The sequence below is a fragment of the Zophobas morio genome, unplaced genomic scaffold (assembly GCF_036711695.1).
Source record: "Zophobas morio isolate AGI-343-1 ecotype UQ-CSIRO unplaced genomic scaffold, CSIRO_AGI_Zmor_V1 ptg000021l, whole genome shotgun sequence".
Taxonomy (NCBI): Eukaryota; Metazoa; Arthropoda; class Insecta; order Coleoptera; family Tenebrionidae; genus Zophobas; species Zophobas morio.
Genome location: NW_026972126.1, coordinates 17,756,091 through 17,771,887, shown reverse-complemented (window position 1 = coordinate 17,771,887; position 15,797 = coordinate 17,756,091). Strand labels below are relative to the sequence as shown.

The following is a 15,797-nucleotide window of genomic DNA, read 5'->3' as shown; positions in this document are numbered from 1 at the left end:
CTAATTTGTTTTGGAAAAAAGTAATATCTTTTTTGATAATCAAGGACAGTCTTAGGAACAGGTTTAAAAATAAATTGCTGTTGGTGTTTTACATTGTATTTGTTTATGTTCAAGCAAGCGTTAACTGCGTTCTACTTTCTTTGTAATTTATGGTGCTGATATCTTTGCAAGGTCGCGACTTTAATTAATCATTACATTTGCTTTTAACAGCACTGCATTTAGAAACCAGTCAGTGCAATTTTAGACCTTTCGAAACCAAGAACCGTAAGTCAACGGACTATAAAATTAAATCTATAATCTACAGTAACAATTTTAGACCTTTCGAAACCAAGAAACGTAAGTCAACGGACTATAAAATTAAATCTATAATCTATTTGAAATATGTATATTGTAGATGATTTTGGCTGCCTTAGTTATATTAGTTTCAATTATTGTCCTATATATCTACTACGACAACCGAAACCATCTCCCAGGGCCATGGAATCTCCCAATAATAGGTTACTTGCATAAGTTAGACCCAGTGTCACCCCACTTGACTTTGACCAAACTTGCCCAAAAATATGGGCCAATTTTTCGAATCAGACTAGGTTTAGTAAACATCGCCGTCGTTTCTGAAGCAAAATTGCTGAACAAAATTTTGCTCAAAGACGAAACTTTGGGAAGACCGCCACTTTTTATTATGGATGTAATGTTTCGTGGCAAAGGTAGCAATAAAACTTAAAAGTAGCAATTTTTTTTAATTGTTCTTTTCTTGATAGGGTTAGCATACACTCCCTTCAGTCTGTGGAAGGATCAACGTAAATTCACTACCAACTTTTTAAAACTAGTTGGGGCCACAAAATTTTCACCAATCAGAAAAGAATTAGAAGATTTTATAACGAATTATGCTGAAGACTTTGTAGATGTAAGTTCTTTCCATTAATGTAAATCGCTTTCACTACTTACGTAAGTTTTTAAGTAGCATGTAAAGACTCAGGGTAACCACGTCACACTAGACCCTTCAGAAGCTTTGGTACACTATATTAGCAACGTTGTTGGTACTTTAATTTTGGGCAAATCGTTTTCGCGTGATGACGAAAATCGCAAAAGCTTGATGCACAATCTTGAGATAATAATGCACGGAGCTCAGGTTGGAGGAACTCTAAACTTTTTACCATTCTTACGGTACGATGGTAAATATTTTGCTAAAGTGATGCAAGTGGTTTTTTAGGTTTTTGCCAAAATATAGGAAAACGTTAACCACTTTTAGCGACACGGTGGACAAAGTTCGGGAATGTCTAACCGTCTACATTCATGAATATGAAAAGCCTATTTCTAACGACTTTTCTGCTACGAATTTAATTGAAGCGTTTTTGTTGCAACGATCTAAGGGAGGTCCTCCCGAAATTTACAACATGGATCAACTCATTTACCTTTTGTTTGATATGTTTATTGCTGGTACCGAAACAGCGCTAAGTTCTTTAAAATGGGTCATTCTCTACTTAGCACAGTACCAGGATGTTCAAGATAAAGTTCGCAAAGAAGTTGTTGAAGTTCTACATGGAAAAACACTCGAAATGAGTGACGTTGCGAAACTGCCGTACACGCAAGCAGTACTTACTGAAGTATCCAGAATTAGAACTATAGTACCACTGGGTTTTCCCCACTTTGCTGATGAAGATGTGTACGTGGATGACGTGAAAATTGACAAAGGACAAATGATAATGCCGTTGTTGTGGGCCGTTCATATGGATCCGAAAGTCTGGGACCAGCCTGAAGAATTTCGCCCTGAGAGGTTTTTGGACGACGAGAAAAAATTTGTATCTTCGGAGTTGATTCTTCCGTTTCAGTCTGGTAAATAAGTGGTTTGGTAGCAAGGGTAAAGTTAAGTGGTGTGTTTTAGGTAAAAGAATGTGTGTTGGATACGACTTGGCGAAAATGATGATTTATCTATTTGTCGTTGTTCTCGTCAAGAATTTCAAAGTTGGGCCGTGTGGATCCAGTCCTATGGATTTTTCAGAGGTTTGTGGGCTGTCATTAGTGCCCAAACCTCAGAAAGTTGTTTTTGTAAAAATTTAAATGTGGAAATGGTTTTTGTAATACATGTTATAGTCATTGGTTTAGTGTAGCAATTTAAAATGTCCAATATTTGAAAAATTTTCATGACGGAATGGTCTTAAAATGTCCACCGAATAAAATAGAGACATAAAAAGTGGAACTTCAAGCGGCAGGCAACTTTGAATTAAGCCCCATTTGTTGTCCTATCGGTATCCAACAGCGATGGGTATTAGACTGCTCCGCCTCCGCACTGCTGATTTCCATAATCCCTAAACACTTAGAATAAAGTGGACAAGGATCAAAATTTTGTGGTTTGATTACAGACAATTGTGAATTCGAAACGAGAAATTTTTAAAAAATAAACAGTAGAGTGATTTTTTTTAACAATAATGAATCTTTATTTAACAAATTTAATACGCTAGATTTTAAATGGGTGGTAGTATTTTTTTATTAACAGATCAACTTAATCCAGTGAGCAATCGAAAAAACTGACCAATATCGATAATTTGATAATGTTTTCGGTTATTTTATTGTTTTTATGTTGTTTTTTAATTATCATGTTTTTCTTCATTGACTTCATATTCATAATTTATTACATGTTAGTTCTCTTCCAAAAATGTAACTTCAAAATCGAATGCTCTGAATAGTTGCCTATTGAAATACAGCTATTTTTTAAAATTTCAGAAAATTCGTATTTCACACCAAATTTTTCAAAAATATTGTTCCGTGACCCTAAACACGCAATGTTTTTGGAATCAGTAGTCCGTCAAGATGTATAACCCTGAAGTTTTGAGAATTTTTATAAATTCTTAGAAAATGAAATTTCTCACCTTCTCTTTTCTTAGAAGATATCTCATTTGCCAAAATCAGTTTTACCTTAGCAGGTACTAGCCGCGCCCACGTACCTTTCCTCTCTTTTCTTAGAGGGTACGTCAATTGTCAAAATCAGTTTTATTACGAGCTTATTTATATGCACAAGGCACGAATAACATGCCTACACGAGCAGACCGTTACGGCGCAAACTTGCAGTTCGGTCCCGGCTATAACGAAGCCGACAGCGTTACGTCATCTTGACCGCCCCTGAATTCTATTCTAACTTGCATCTTTGTGCAGATGGCGCGATAAATCCAGCCAGCTCGACTAGGAACTGCGTACTCCGCTTCCACCACGCGTTTCTGTTTAACCTCACTTCCATTTATATGTTCAATTCTTATAACTCGGACATTAAACTACAACTGAACACGTGTTAAAGTTCAAAAAGACAAAAACAACATTTAAATTCGCCATACAATCTTGTGAAATTTTAAAAAACAAATAATTCTTATTTGACATTAAGATTGGACATCAGATAAATTATATGATGGAAACATTTATCAACCAAAATATTTACATAAAAAACCTAGCAAAGATTTATAAAAACAACAGTATAACACTTAAGTATTAGCATCTAGAAACCTTATTCATAATTAGACAAACAAAATCAAACGAACCCTGACTAAGTGAATTTCACAAAAACTCCTAGCAAATGTCTGTTAAATTGTGTTAGCAGCAGTTAACGATTAAAATCCTAACATCAACTCTGAATTTACAAACAATGAATTAAATTTACACTTGTTGGCGCAAGAATTAGATGCGCGTGTTGGGTAAAACCGTGGCGTCGTCGGCGTTACGTTTAATTGTCGGTAAACAAAGGCTTCTTCCCTTTTATTAACTACCAAGCCAACTTAACTTAACCTACTCACCACGTGCTTACACTCTCAACAAACACACTAAAAGTGACGCTTTCACCTCTCTACCAAGCCGCCATCTTCTACCAAACCGCCCTCTTCTAACCAACCCTCTAAGTAAAATCTCAAGCAAACTACACACTACCCAAAAACGCTAACGTGCACATGGTTGCTTGTTTAACGATTTTTTTTATTGATTTTTTTCTCAAATTCAAATTATTTAAATGTGATTTAGGCTGCTGTTAATTAATTTCAGCTCGAAAATTTGATTGAAATTCGGTCACCACATTGTTGAATACAGATTTTTTTTGTCAATTTTCTAGTTATTCTTTGTTGTATCATTTAAATTGAACGTAAATTTTCATGTTCTGTTAATCTCAGATAAGAATTATTAGCTGTTTCATATTTTGCGAAAGTGTATGGCGAATTTAAATGTTGTTTATTGCTTTTTTTTAAACTTTAACACTTGTTCGGTTGTAGTTTAATATCAGAGTAATTGAAAGTGAACATTTAAATGGAATTGGGGTAAATAACACAGGAACACGTGGCATGAGCGGGGGGCGCGGTTTCTAGTCGAGCTGACGGGATGTATCGTGCCATTTGCAGGAAAGATGCGGATCTTAAATAGAAGTCCGGGAAGCGGTTTACGGAATATAGTAGAATCACTGTCGTGGTGGAAGAACAGCCACAACCAGGAGCCCCAAACTCCGTTCGTGCTACAACGCCATCTATGGGGAATTTTGCTGTGTTCTAGAATGAAATTGATATAGTTCATTGCTACACTCTTATAGTGATCCGAGTCCCCTCTCAACTTTTGGAGTCATAGGCATTCACGAGGAGGCGCTTTGATGCCGCTGTCGCTGTACAGAGTTTTTATTAAAATTTTGTTCTCGTGTTGACTGCCATAATTTTAAATTTGCCACCACACGTCCGTAATAACTTGTGTACTTGCATCCAGTTACTTTAGTTCAGATTTTTCTTTCTTTTTATTACATTTGTGATATTCAAATATTTGCATTAATTCAGAACGTTTAATTTGATTTCATTCGAAGTTAGGTAAGTTTTTTTTTGTAGCTGAGAACTACGAGGTCTCAGCTTTTTTTCTTTTTTTTTTTTGTCAGTGGAGGAATAAACACAATGTAGGGTTCCATTTTGTTAATTTTTGAAATTTTCGCGGGTTTTTCAAAATTTTTTCACAAGTCAATTTAAGACGAGATGTTTGGGTTATCACAAGGTTCTCTTGACGATTTTCACTCTTTTCTAAATTTTATTAATTATGTCCATCCTTCAATAAAAATCACATACGAAGTCGAAAATGATAATTCTGTTCCATTTTTAGACTTGCGAATGAACCCTACATCAATAATAAACTCTCCCGCTATTTCATACCAATTTCCAATCACAGACTTTTTCCTACTTCGTCCTTATCTCCTTCTTTTAAAATTTTTGAAAAATGGAAAAGTTCAAAAATCATAAAATTGAATATTATTACATGTTTAAAATGAAAACTAGAGAAACTGCAAGTCAAAAATCCAAAAATCTAAAAATTGAAACATTTTTTCGAAAAAAAAAAAAAATAAAAGTTAGTAAAACTTCAATTTTGTTAAAAGTAAATTGTAATCCTAGATTTTGTTATTTATCAACATAAAATTCAACTTCCGTTCCTCAGAACCAATAGTGATGACTGATCGAAAAAGGAGGATGGGTGGGGATTTCACTTTGTATTTTATTTGAGATATATTCTACTCCTCGTCAAAATAGAATTCACTTCCCATTTTACAGTAAATAAAATCAGTCAATGAAATAGAGAAAAAACGTGGGCGGAGCTGAGTTTAGCTTTTTTATAAAGAGTCTTATGGGCAAGCAGAAGCCCCGCCCACCTACCTCTCTTCGTTTCAATGACTAATGTTAATATTGTTCAGTCTTATCTTAGCAAGTACTACCCCCGCCCACCCGCCCTCTATTTTCTTAGAGAGTAATCATTTGAAAAACTACTCTTTACTTAACAAGTAGTAGCCCCGCCCACCCGCCCTCTATTTTTTAGAAGGTATGTCATTTGCCAAAATCAGTTTTAACTTGACAAATACTAGAGCCGCCCACGCGCCCTCTATTTTCTTGGGGAGATATGTCATTTGCTCAAAATTAATTTTAACCTAGCTTAACTTAAGTACTAGGCCCGCCCACCCGCAGACTATTTTCTTAAAGAGCACCTATGTCATTTGCTAAAATCAATTTCGAATCTGATTTGTTTTGGAAAAAAGTAATACCTTTTTTTGAAAATCAAGGACAGTCTTAGGGACAGGTTTAAAAATAAATCGCTGTTGGTGTTTTACATTGTATTTGTTTATGTTCAAGCAAGCGTTAACTGCGTTCTACTTTTTTTGTAATTTATGGTGCTGCTATCCTTGCAAGGTCGGGACTTTAATTAATCATTACATTTGTTTTTAACTGCACTGCATTTAGAAACCAGTCAGTGCAATTTTAGACCTTTCGAAACCAAGAAACGTAAGTGAACGGACTATAAAATTAAATCTATAATCTATTTGAAATATGTATATTGTAGATGATTTTGGCTGCCTTAGTTATATTAGTTTCAATTATTGTCTTATATATCTACTACGACAACCGAAACCATCTCCCAGGACCATGGAATCTCCCAATTATAGGTTACTTGCATAAGTTAGACCCAGTTTCACCCCACTTGACTTTGACCAAACTTGCCCAAAAATATGGGCCAATTTTTCGAATCAAACTAGGTTTAGTAAACATCGCCGTGGTTTCTGAAGCAAAATTACTGAACAAAATTTTGCTCAAAGACGAAACTTTGGGAAGACCGCCACTTTTTATGATGCATGTGATGTTTCGTGGCAAAGGTAGCACATAAAACTTAAAAGTAGCAATTTTTTTTTTGCTTGTCCTTTTCTTGATAGGGTTAGCATACACTCCCTTCAGTCTGTGGAAGGATCAACGTAAATTCACTAGCAACTTTTTAAAACTAGTTGGAGCCACAAAATTTTCACCAGTCAAAAAATAATTAGAAGATTTTATTACGAATTATGCTGAAGAGTTTCTAGATGTAAGTTGTTTCCATTAATGGAAATCAATTTCACTATTTACGCAAGTTTTTAAGTAGCATGTAAGGACGCAGGGTAACCACGTCACACTAGACCCTTCAGAAGCTTTGGTACACTATATTACCAACGTTGTTGGTACTTTAATTTTGGGAAAACCGTTTTCGCGTGATGACGAAGTTCGCAAAAGCTTCATGCACAATCTTGAGATAATAATGCACGGAGCTCAGATTGGAGGAACTCTAAACTTTTTACCATTTTTACGGTACGATGGTAAATATTTTGCAAAAGTGATGCAAGTGGTTTTTCAGGTTTTTGCCAAAATATAGGAAAACGTTAACTACTTTTAGCGACACGGTGGACAAAGTTCGGGAATGTCTAACCGTCTACATTAACGAATACGAAAAACCTATTTCTAACGACTTTTCTGCTACTAATTTAATTGAAGCGTTTTTGTTGCAAAGGTCTAAGGGTGGTCCTCCTGAAATTTACAACATGGATCAACTCATTTACCTTTTGTTTGATATGTTTCTTGCTGGTACCGAAACAACGCTGAGTTCTTTAAAATGGGTCATTCTCTACTTAGCACAGTACCAAGATGTCCAAGATAAACTTCGCAAAGAAGTTGTTGAAGTTCTACATGGAAAAACACTCGAAATGAGTGACGTACCGAAACTGCCGTACACGCAAGCAGTACTTACTGAAGTATCCAGAATTAGAACTCTAGTACCACTGGGTTTTCCCCACTTTGCTGATAAAGATGTGTACGTGGATGACGTGAAAATTGACAAGGGGCAAATGATAATGCCGTTGTTGTGGGCCATGCATATGGATCCTAAGGTCTGGCACCAGCCTGAAGAATTTCGCCCTGAGAGGTTTTTAGACGACGAGAAAAAATTTGCATCTTCGGAGTTGATTCTTCCGTTTCAGTCTGGTAAATGAGTGGTTTGGTAGCGAGGGTAAAGTTAAGTGGTGTGTTTTAGGTAAAAGAATGTGTGTTGGATACGACTTGGCAAAAATGATGATGTACCTATTTGTCGTTGTTCTCGTCAAGCATTTCAAAGTCGAGCCGTGTGAATCCAGTCCTATTGATTTTTCAGAGGTTTGTGGGCTGTCATTAGTGCCCAAACCTCAGAAAGTTGTTTTTGTAAAAATTTAAATGTGGAAATGGTTTTTGTAATACATATTGTAGTCATTGGTTTAATCTAGCAATTTGAAATGTCCAATATTTGAAAAATTTTCATGACGGAATGGTCTTAAAATGTCCACCAAATAAAATAGAGACATAAAAAGTGGAACTTCAAGCGGCAGGCAACTTTGAATTAAGCCCCATTTGTTGTCCTATCGGTATACAACAGCGAGGGGTATTAGACTGCCCCGCCTCCGCACTGCGGATTTCCATAATCCCTAAACACTTAGAATAAAGTGGACAAGGATCAAGATTTCCTGGTTTGATTACAGACAATTTTGAATTCGAAACGAGAAGTTTTTAAAAAATAAACATTAGGGTGATTTTTTTTAACAATAATGAATCTTTATTTAACAAATTTAATACGCTGGATTTTAAATGGGTAGTAGTATTTTTTTATTAACAGATCAACTTCATCCAGTGAGCAATCGAAAAAACTGACCAACATCGATAATAATTTGAAAATGTGTTCGGTTATATTATATTAAAAAACAAATAATTCTTATTTGAAATTAAGATTGGACAACAGATAATTTATATGATGGAAACCAAAATATTTACATAAAAAAACCTATCAAAGATTTATAAAAAAAACAGTATGACACTTAAGTATTAGCATCCAGATACCTTACTCATAATTAGGCAAACAAAACCAAACGAGCCCTGACTAAGTGTATTTCATGAAAACTCCTAGCAAATGTCTGTTAAATTGTGTTAGCAGCAGTTAACGATTAAAATCCTAACATCAACTGTGAATTCACAAACAATGAATTAAATTTACACGTGTTGGCGCAAGAATTAGCTGCGCGTGTTGGGTAAAAGCGTGGCGTCGCTGGCGTTACGTTTAATTGTCGGTAAACAAAGGCTTCTTCCCTTTTATTAACTATCAAGCCAACTTAACTTAACCTACTCATCACGTGGTTACACTCACAACAAACACACTAAATGTGACGCTTTCACCTCTCTACCAAGCCGCCATCTTCTACCAAACCGCCCTCTTCTAACCAACCCTCTAACTAAAATCTCAAGCAAACTACACACTACCCAAAAGCGCTAACGTGCACATGGTTGCCCGTTTAACGATTTTTTTATTGATTTTTTTTCTCAAATTCAAATTATTTAAATGTGATTTAGGCTGCTGTTAATTAATTTCAGCTCGAAAATTTGATTCAAATTCGGTCACCACATTGTTGAATACAGATTTTTTTTGTCAATTTTCTAGTTATTCTTTGTTGTATCATTTAAATTGAACGTAAATTTTCATGTTCTGCAGTTAGTTCCAAACCTCACGTATTTTTTTGTCTGCACAAGTTTCTTTTTTTTTGTTTTTATAAATCTTTGGTAGTTATTTCTATAAGGAAAATATTTTGTTGATTAATGCTTCCATCATATAAATTGTCTGATGTTCGATCTTAATCTCAGATAAGAATTATTTGTTGTTTCATATTTCGCGAGAGTGTATGGCGAATTTAAATGTTGTTTATTGTTTTTTTTTAAACTTTAACACTTGTTCGATTGTAGTTTAATATCAGAGTAATTGAAAGTGAACATTTAAATGGAATTGGGGTAAATAACACAGGAACACGTGGCATGAGCGGGGGGCGCGGTTTCTAGTCGAGCTGACGGGATGTATCGTGCCATCTGCGGAAAAGACGCGGATCTTAAATAGAAGTCAGGGAAGCGGTTTACGGAGTATAGTAGAATCACTGTCGTGGTGGAAGAACAGCCACAACCAGGAGCTCCAAACTCCGTTCGTGCTACAACGCCATCTACGGGAAATTTTGCTGTGTTCTAGAATGAAATTGATATAGTTCATCGCCACACTTTTATAGTGACCCGAGTCCCCCCTCAACTTTTGGAGTCATAGGCATTCACGAGGAGGCGCTTTGATGCCGCTGTCGCTGTACAGAGTTTTTATTAAAATTTTGTTCTCGTGTTGACTGCCATAATTTTAAATTTGCCACCACACGTCCGTAATAACTTGTGTATTTGCATCCAGTTACTTTAGTTCAGATTTTTCTTTCTTTTTATTACATTTGTGATATTCACATATTTGCATTAATTCAGAACGTTTAATTTGATTTCATTCGAAGTTAGGCAAGTTTTTTTTTGTAGCTGAGAACTCAGAGATCTCAGCTTTTGTTTTCTTTTTTTTGTCAGTGGAGGAATAAACACAATGTAGGGTTCCATTTTGTTAATTTTTGAAATTTTCGCGGGTTTTTCAAATTTTTTTCACAAGTCAATTTAAGACGAGATGTTTGGGTTATCACAAGGTTCTCTTGACGATTTTCACTCTTTTCTAAATTTTATTAATTATGTCCATCCTTCAATAAAAATCACATACGAAATCGAAAATGATAATTCTGTTCCATTTTTAGACTTGCGAATGAACCCTACATCCATATAAACTCTCCCACAATTTCATACCAATTTCCAATCACAAACTTTCCCCTGCTTCGTCCTTATCTCCTTCTTTTAAAATTTTTGAAAAATGGAAAAGTTCAAAAATCATAAAATTGAATATTATTGCATGTTTAAAATGAAAACTAGAGAAACTGCAAGTCAAAAATCCAAAAATCTAAAAATCGAAACATTTTTCCGAAAAAAAAAAATATTAAAAGTTAGTAAAACTTCAATTTTGTTAAAAGTAAATTGTAATCCTAGATTTTGTTATTTATCAATATAAAATTCAACTTCCGTTCCTCAGAACCAATAGTGATGACTGATCGAAAAAGGAGGATGGGTGGGGATTTCACTTTGTATTTTATTTGAAATATATTCTACTCCTCGTCAAAATAGAATTCACTTCCCACTTTACAGTAAATAAAATCAGTCAATGAAATAGAAAAAAAACGTGGGCGGAGCTGAGTTTAGCTTTTTTATAAAGAGTCTTATGGGCAAGCAGAAGCCCCGCCCACCTACCTCTCTTCGTTTCAATGACTAATGTTAATATTGTTCAGTCTTATCTTAGCAAGTACTACCCCCGCCCACCCGCCCTCTATTTTCTTAGAGAGTAATCATTTGAAAAACTACTCTTTACTTAACAAGTAGTAGCCCCGCCCACCCGCCCTCTATTTTTTAGAAGGTATGTCATTTGCCAAAATTAGTTTTAACTTGACAAATACTAGAGCCGCCCACGCGCCCTCTATTTTCTTGGGGAGATATGTCATTTGCTCAAAATTAATTTTAACCTAGCTTAACTTAAGTACTAGGCCCGCCCACCCGCAGTCTATTTTCTTAAAGAGCACCTATGTCATTTGCTAAAATCAATTTCGAATCTGATTTGTTTTGGAAAAAAGTAATACCTTTTTTTGAAAATCAAGGACAGTCTTAGGGACAGGTTTAAAAATAAATCGCTGTTGGTGTTTTACATTGTATTTGTTTATGTTCAAGCAAGCGTTAACTGCGTTCTACTTTTTTTGTAATTTATGGTGCTGCTATCCTTGCAAGGTCGGGACTTTAATTAATCATTACATTTGTTTTTAACTGCACTGCATTTAGAAACCAGTCAGTGCAATTTTAGACCTTTGGAAACCAAGAAACGTAAGTGAACGGACTATAAAATTAAATCTATAATCTATTTGAAATATGTATATTGTAGATGATTTTGGCTGCCTTAGTTATATTAGTTTCAATTATTGTCTTATATATCTACTACGACAACCGAAACCATCTCCCAGGACCATGGAATCTCCCAATAATAGGTTACTTGCATAAGTTAGACCCAGTGTCGCCCCACTTGACTTTGACCAAACTTGCCCAAAAATATGGGCCAATTTTTCGAATCAGACTAGGTTTAGTAAACATCGCCGTCGTTTCTGAAGCAAAATTGCTGAACAAAATTTTGCTCAAAGACGAAACTTTGGGAAGACCGCCACTTTTTATGATGGATGTGATGTTTCGTGGCAAAGGTAGCACATAAAACTTAAAAGTAGCAATTTTTTTTACTTGTCCTTTTCTTAATAGGGTTAGCATACACTCCCTTGAGTCTGTGGAAGGATCAACGTAAATTCACTAGCAACTTTTTAAAACTAGTTGGAGCTACAAAATTTTCACCAGTCAGAAAAGAACTAGAAGATTTTATAACGAATTATGCTGAAGAATTTCTAGATGTAAGTTGTTTCCATTAATGGAAATCAATTTCACTATTTACGTAAGTTTTTAAGTAGCATGTAAAGACGCAGGGTAACCACGTCACACTAGACCCTTCAGAAGCTTTGGTACACTATATTACCAACGTTGTTGGTACTTTAATTTTGGGCAAACCGTTTTCGCGTGATGACGAAGTTCGCAAAAGCTTCATGCACAATCTTGAGATAATAATGCACGGAGCTCAGGTTGGAGGAACTCTAAACTTTTTACCATTTTTACGGTACGATGGTAAATATTTTGCAAAAGTGATGCAAGTGGTTTTTCAGGTTTTTGCCAAAATATAGGAAAACGTTAACTACTTTTAGCGACACGGTGGACAAAGTTCGGGAATGTCTAACCGTCTACATTAACGAATACGAAAAACCTATTTCTAACGACTTTTCTGCTACTAATTTAATTGAAGCGTTTTTGTTGCAAAGGTCTAAGGGAGGTCCTCCTGAAATTTACAACATGGATCAACTCATTTACCTTTTGTTTGATATGTTTCTTGCTGGTACCGAAACAACGCTGAGTTCTTTAAAATGGGTCATTCTCTACTTAGCACAGTACCAAGATGTCCAAGATAAACTTCGCAAAGAAATTGTTGAAGTTCTACGTGGAAAAACACTCGAAATGAGTGACGTACCGAAACTGCCGTACACACAAGCAGTACTTTCTGAAGTTTCCAGAATTAGAACTATAGCACCACTGGGTTTTCCCCACTTTGCTGATAAAGATGTGTTCGTGGATGACGTGAAAATTGACAAAGGTCAAATGATAATGCCGTTGTTGTGGGCCATTCATATGGATCCGAAAGTCTGGGACCAGCCTGAAGAATTTCGCCCTGAGAGGTTTTTAGACGACGAGAAAAAAATTGTTTCTTCGGAGTTGATTCTTCCGTTTCAGTCTGGTAAACGAGTGGTTTGGTATCGAAGCTAAAGTTAAGTGGTGTGTTTTAGGTAAAAGAATGTGCGTTGGATATGGCTTGGCGAAAATGATGATGTATATATTTGTCGTTGTTCTCGTCAAGAATTTCAAAGTTGAGCCGTGTGAATCCAGTCCTATTGATTTTTCAGAGGTTTGTGGGCTGTCATTAGTGCCCAAACCTCAGAAAGTTGTTTTTGTAAAAATTTAAACGTTGAAATGGTTTTTTGCAGTAGATATTGTAGTCACTTGGTTTAGTTATGTTGTAAGTCTAGCACTTTGAAATGCCCAATAGTTGAAATAAATTTCATAGTGGAATGAGTACTGGTTTCAGAATTTCCACTAAATGGAAAAATAGTCAACTCTTTTATTACTTTTGTTTTCCTTTTTGATTTAATTCTTCGCGAAGAAATCTTTTTAGAACACCGTTACAAAAAAAAAAAACAACGTAAATTGGGTTTCAGATTGTTTTTATGACCTTGTTGATTGCACGATAAACAGGTTGTTTTAATCATAATTTGTGCAACTGTTGTATAATATAAACGTAAGTAAACCTCTCTATAACTTTAAACACCAAATTTATAATTCGTTTACAAAAATATTTTAGATGCTCGTGGTTGGATTAGTTACACTAGTTTTCATTTTTGTTTTATATATTTATTATGACCACCAGAAATATCCCCCAGGACCATGGAATTTACCAATAATTGGTTATTTACATAAGTTAGACCCAGTGTCACCCAACCTGACCTTGACAAAACTTGCACAAAAATATGGACCAATTTTTCGAATCAAACTAGGTTTAGTAAACGTCGTCGTGATTTCCGAAGCTAAATTACTAAAAAAAATTTTACTCAAAGACGAAAGTTTGGGAAGACCGCCACTTTTTATGTTACGTGTGATATCATCTGGCAAAGGTAACCATAAACACAACACCAACAACTGTTTAGTTTGTTCTTTCCCTGACAGGATTGGCGTACAGTCCACTCAGTGTGTGGAAAGATCAACGCAGGTTTACTAGTAACTTTTTAAGATCAGTTGGGATCACAAAATTTTCGCCAGTCAAAAAGGACCTAGAAGATCTTATAACACATTATGCTGGAGAATTTGCAGATGTGTGTTTGCTACTTTAGTGTAACGTCAATTATTATCTATATATTGTTTTAAGTAGTATATTAGTACTCAAGGGAACAGAGTAACTTTGGACCCTTCAGAAGCCCTCATGCACTACGTCAGCAACGTCGCTGGTACTCTAATTTTGGGTAAATTTTTCTCGCGTGATGACGAAGTTCGCAAAAATTTAATGCACAACCTGGAGACAATAGTGTTTGAAAGTCAGCTTGGAGGAGCTTTAAACTTTTTACCATTTTTACGGTACGTGGGTACAATTTTTGAAAAAGCGGTACCACTTTTTTTCAGGTTTTTGACAAAATATAGGAAAACATTAACCACTGTTAGCGATACGATGCACAAAATTCGAAAAAGTTTAGTTGTCTACATTAATGAATGCGAAAAGACATTTTCTAGCGACGATTCTGCTACAAATTTCATTGAAGCGTTTCTTCTGCAACGATCAAAGGGTGGTCCTCCAGAAATCTATAACCTGGACCAACTTATGCATCTCTTATTTGATGTTTTTACCGGTAGCACCGAAACCACACTGAGTTCGTTAAAATGGACCATACTATACTTAGCACAGTACCAAGATGTCCAAGATAAAGTTCGCAAAGAAGTTATTGAAGTTCTACATGGAAAAACACTCGAAATGAGTGACGTACCGAAACTGCCGTACACGCAAGCAGTACTTACTGAAATATCCAGAATTAGAACTATAGTACCATTGGGTTTTCCCCACTACGCTGATGAAGATATCTACGTCGATGATGTTAAAATTCGAAAAGGTACGACGATAATGCCGTTATTGTGGGGCATTCATATGGATCCTAAAGTCTGGGAAAAGCCTGAGGAATTCCGCCCTGAGAGATTTTTAGACGACCAGAAAAAATTTGTACCTTCAGAGTCGATTCTTCCCTTTCAGTGCGGTAAATGAATGCTTTAATAGTGAGGTGAAAGTTAAATCGTCCGTTTCAGGTAAAAGAATGTGCGTTGGAGATGAGTTAGCAAGAATGATTATATATATATTTGTCGCTGGTCTCGTCAAGAATTTCAAACTTGAACCGTGTGAATCCAGTCCTATAGATTTTTCAGGAATTTGCGGGATAGCACTACTGCCCAAACCCCAGAAAATTGTTTTTGTAAAGATTTAAATTTTAAAATGCGAGTGTGATTATTTTCAGAGTTTTCTTTCAGGATATTAATACATATATTGTTCTTACTTGGTTTATTTATAAATGTAGTAATATGTAAAACTCGATAATTGAAATAAATTTTATAATGGAATGAATACTGTAAAGTTTCAAAATTTTCACGATATATAATAAAATACAACATAAGGCGTGGGGATTTGAGGATTATGTTCTTTTGAGGATTTCAGGATTATGGTGTTCTAGGATTATGGTGTTCTGAGGATGTGCAGATTACGATGTTCTGAGGATTTGAGTATTATGGTGTTCTTAGGACTTGAAGATAATCTGAGAATTATGATGTTCTGAGGATATGAGGATTAAGATGTTTTGAAAATTTAAGGATTATCGTGTTATGAGTTTTTGAGGATTATGATGTTCTGAGGATTTGAAGATTATGGTGTTCTGAGGATTT

At 35.4% G+C, this 15,797-nt stretch overlaps 5 protein-coding genes across 10 annotated transcripts; all 5 read left to right on the top strand.

Moving 5' to 3' along the window:
• The first annotated feature begins 159 nt into the window (after positions 1 to 159).
• Positions 160 to 2,102, top strand: LOC135133004 (cytochrome P450 306a1-like). 2 transcript variants are annotated; one of them, XM_064061229.1, is made up of 6 exons: positions 160 to 264; positions 395 to 704; positions 759 to 904; positions 962 to 1,164; positions 1,211 to 1,833; positions 1,883 to 2,102. In XM_064061229.1, exons 2-6 carry the CDS (start codon positions 395 to 397, stop codon positions 2,056 to 2,058), a joined length of 1,458 nt encoding a protein of 485 aa, XP_063917299.1. In that variant the 5' UTR covers positions 160 to 264; the 3' UTR covers positions 2,059 to 2,102. The 2 variants fall into 2 exon arrangements, with proteins under 2 accessions (XP_063917299.1, XP_063917298.1); XM_064061228.1 differs by having other exon boundaries at positions 167 to 336.
• A 4,225-nt stretch (positions 2,103 to 6,327) lies between these two features.
• On the top strand, positions 6,328 to 6,648 carry LOC135131742 (cytochrome P450 306a1-like). Its single transcript, XM_064059590.1, has one exon. The coding sequence runs from the start codon at positions 6,328 to 6,330 to the stop codon at positions 6,646 to 6,648; it is 321 nt and encodes a 106-aa protein (XP_063915660.1).
• A 238-nt stretch (positions 6,649 to 6,886) lies between these two features.
• On the top strand, positions 6,887 to 8,129 carry LOC135133009 (cytochrome P450 2U1-like). Its single transcript, XM_064061234.1, has 3 exons — positions 6,887 to 7,100; positions 7,147 to 7,769; positions 7,819 to 8,129. The coding sequence occupies exons 1-3, from the start codon at positions 7,030 to 7,032 to the stop codon at positions 7,992 to 7,994; spliced, it is 870 nt and encodes a 289-aa protein (XP_063917304.1). The 5' UTR covers positions 6,887 to 7,029; the 3' UTR covers positions 7,995 to 8,129.
• Positions 8,130 to 11,176: 3,047 nt separating this feature from the next.
• Positions 11,177 to 13,379, top strand: LOC135133005 (cytochrome P450 306a1-like). 2 transcript variants are annotated; one of them, XM_064061231.1, is made up of 7 exons: positions 11,177 to 11,364; positions 11,418 to 11,567; positions 11,626 to 11,935; positions 11,991 to 12,136; positions 12,194 to 12,396; positions 12,443 to 13,065; positions 13,115 to 13,379. In XM_064061231.1, the coding sequence occupies exons 3-7, from the start codon at positions 11,626 to 11,628 to the stop codon at positions 13,288 to 13,290; spliced, it is 1,458 nt and encodes a 485-aa protein (XP_063917301.1). In that variant the 5' UTR covers positions 11,177 to 11,364; positions 11,418 to 11,567; the 3' UTR covers positions 13,291 to 13,379. The 2 variants fall into 2 exon arrangements, with proteins under 2 accessions (XP_063917301.1, XP_063917300.1); XM_064061230.1 differs by having other exon boundaries at positions 11,177 to 11,567.
• A 161-nt stretch (positions 13,380 to 13,540) lies between these two features.
• LOC135133002 (cytochrome P450 306a1-like) lies at positions 13,541 to 15,483 on the top strand. 4 transcript variants are annotated; one of them, XM_064061224.1, is made up of 6 exons: positions 13,541 to 13,623; positions 13,687 to 13,996; positions 14,049 to 14,194; positions 14,251 to 14,453; positions 14,517 to 15,121; positions 15,171 to 15,483. In XM_064061224.1, the coding sequence occupies exons 2-6, from the start codon at positions 13,687 to 13,689 to the stop codon at positions 15,344 to 15,346; spliced, it is 1,440 nt and encodes a 479-aa protein (XP_063917294.1). In that variant the 5' UTR covers positions 13,541 to 13,623; the 3' UTR covers positions 15,347 to 15,483. The 4 variants fall into 4 exon arrangements, with proteins under 4 accessions (XP_063917294.1, XP_063917293.1, XP_063917291.1 ...); XM_064061223.1 differs by having other exon boundaries at positions 14,499 to 15,121; XM_064061221.1 differs by having other exon boundaries at positions 14,251 to 15,121.
• Positions 15,484 to 15,797: the final 314 nt, after the last annotated feature.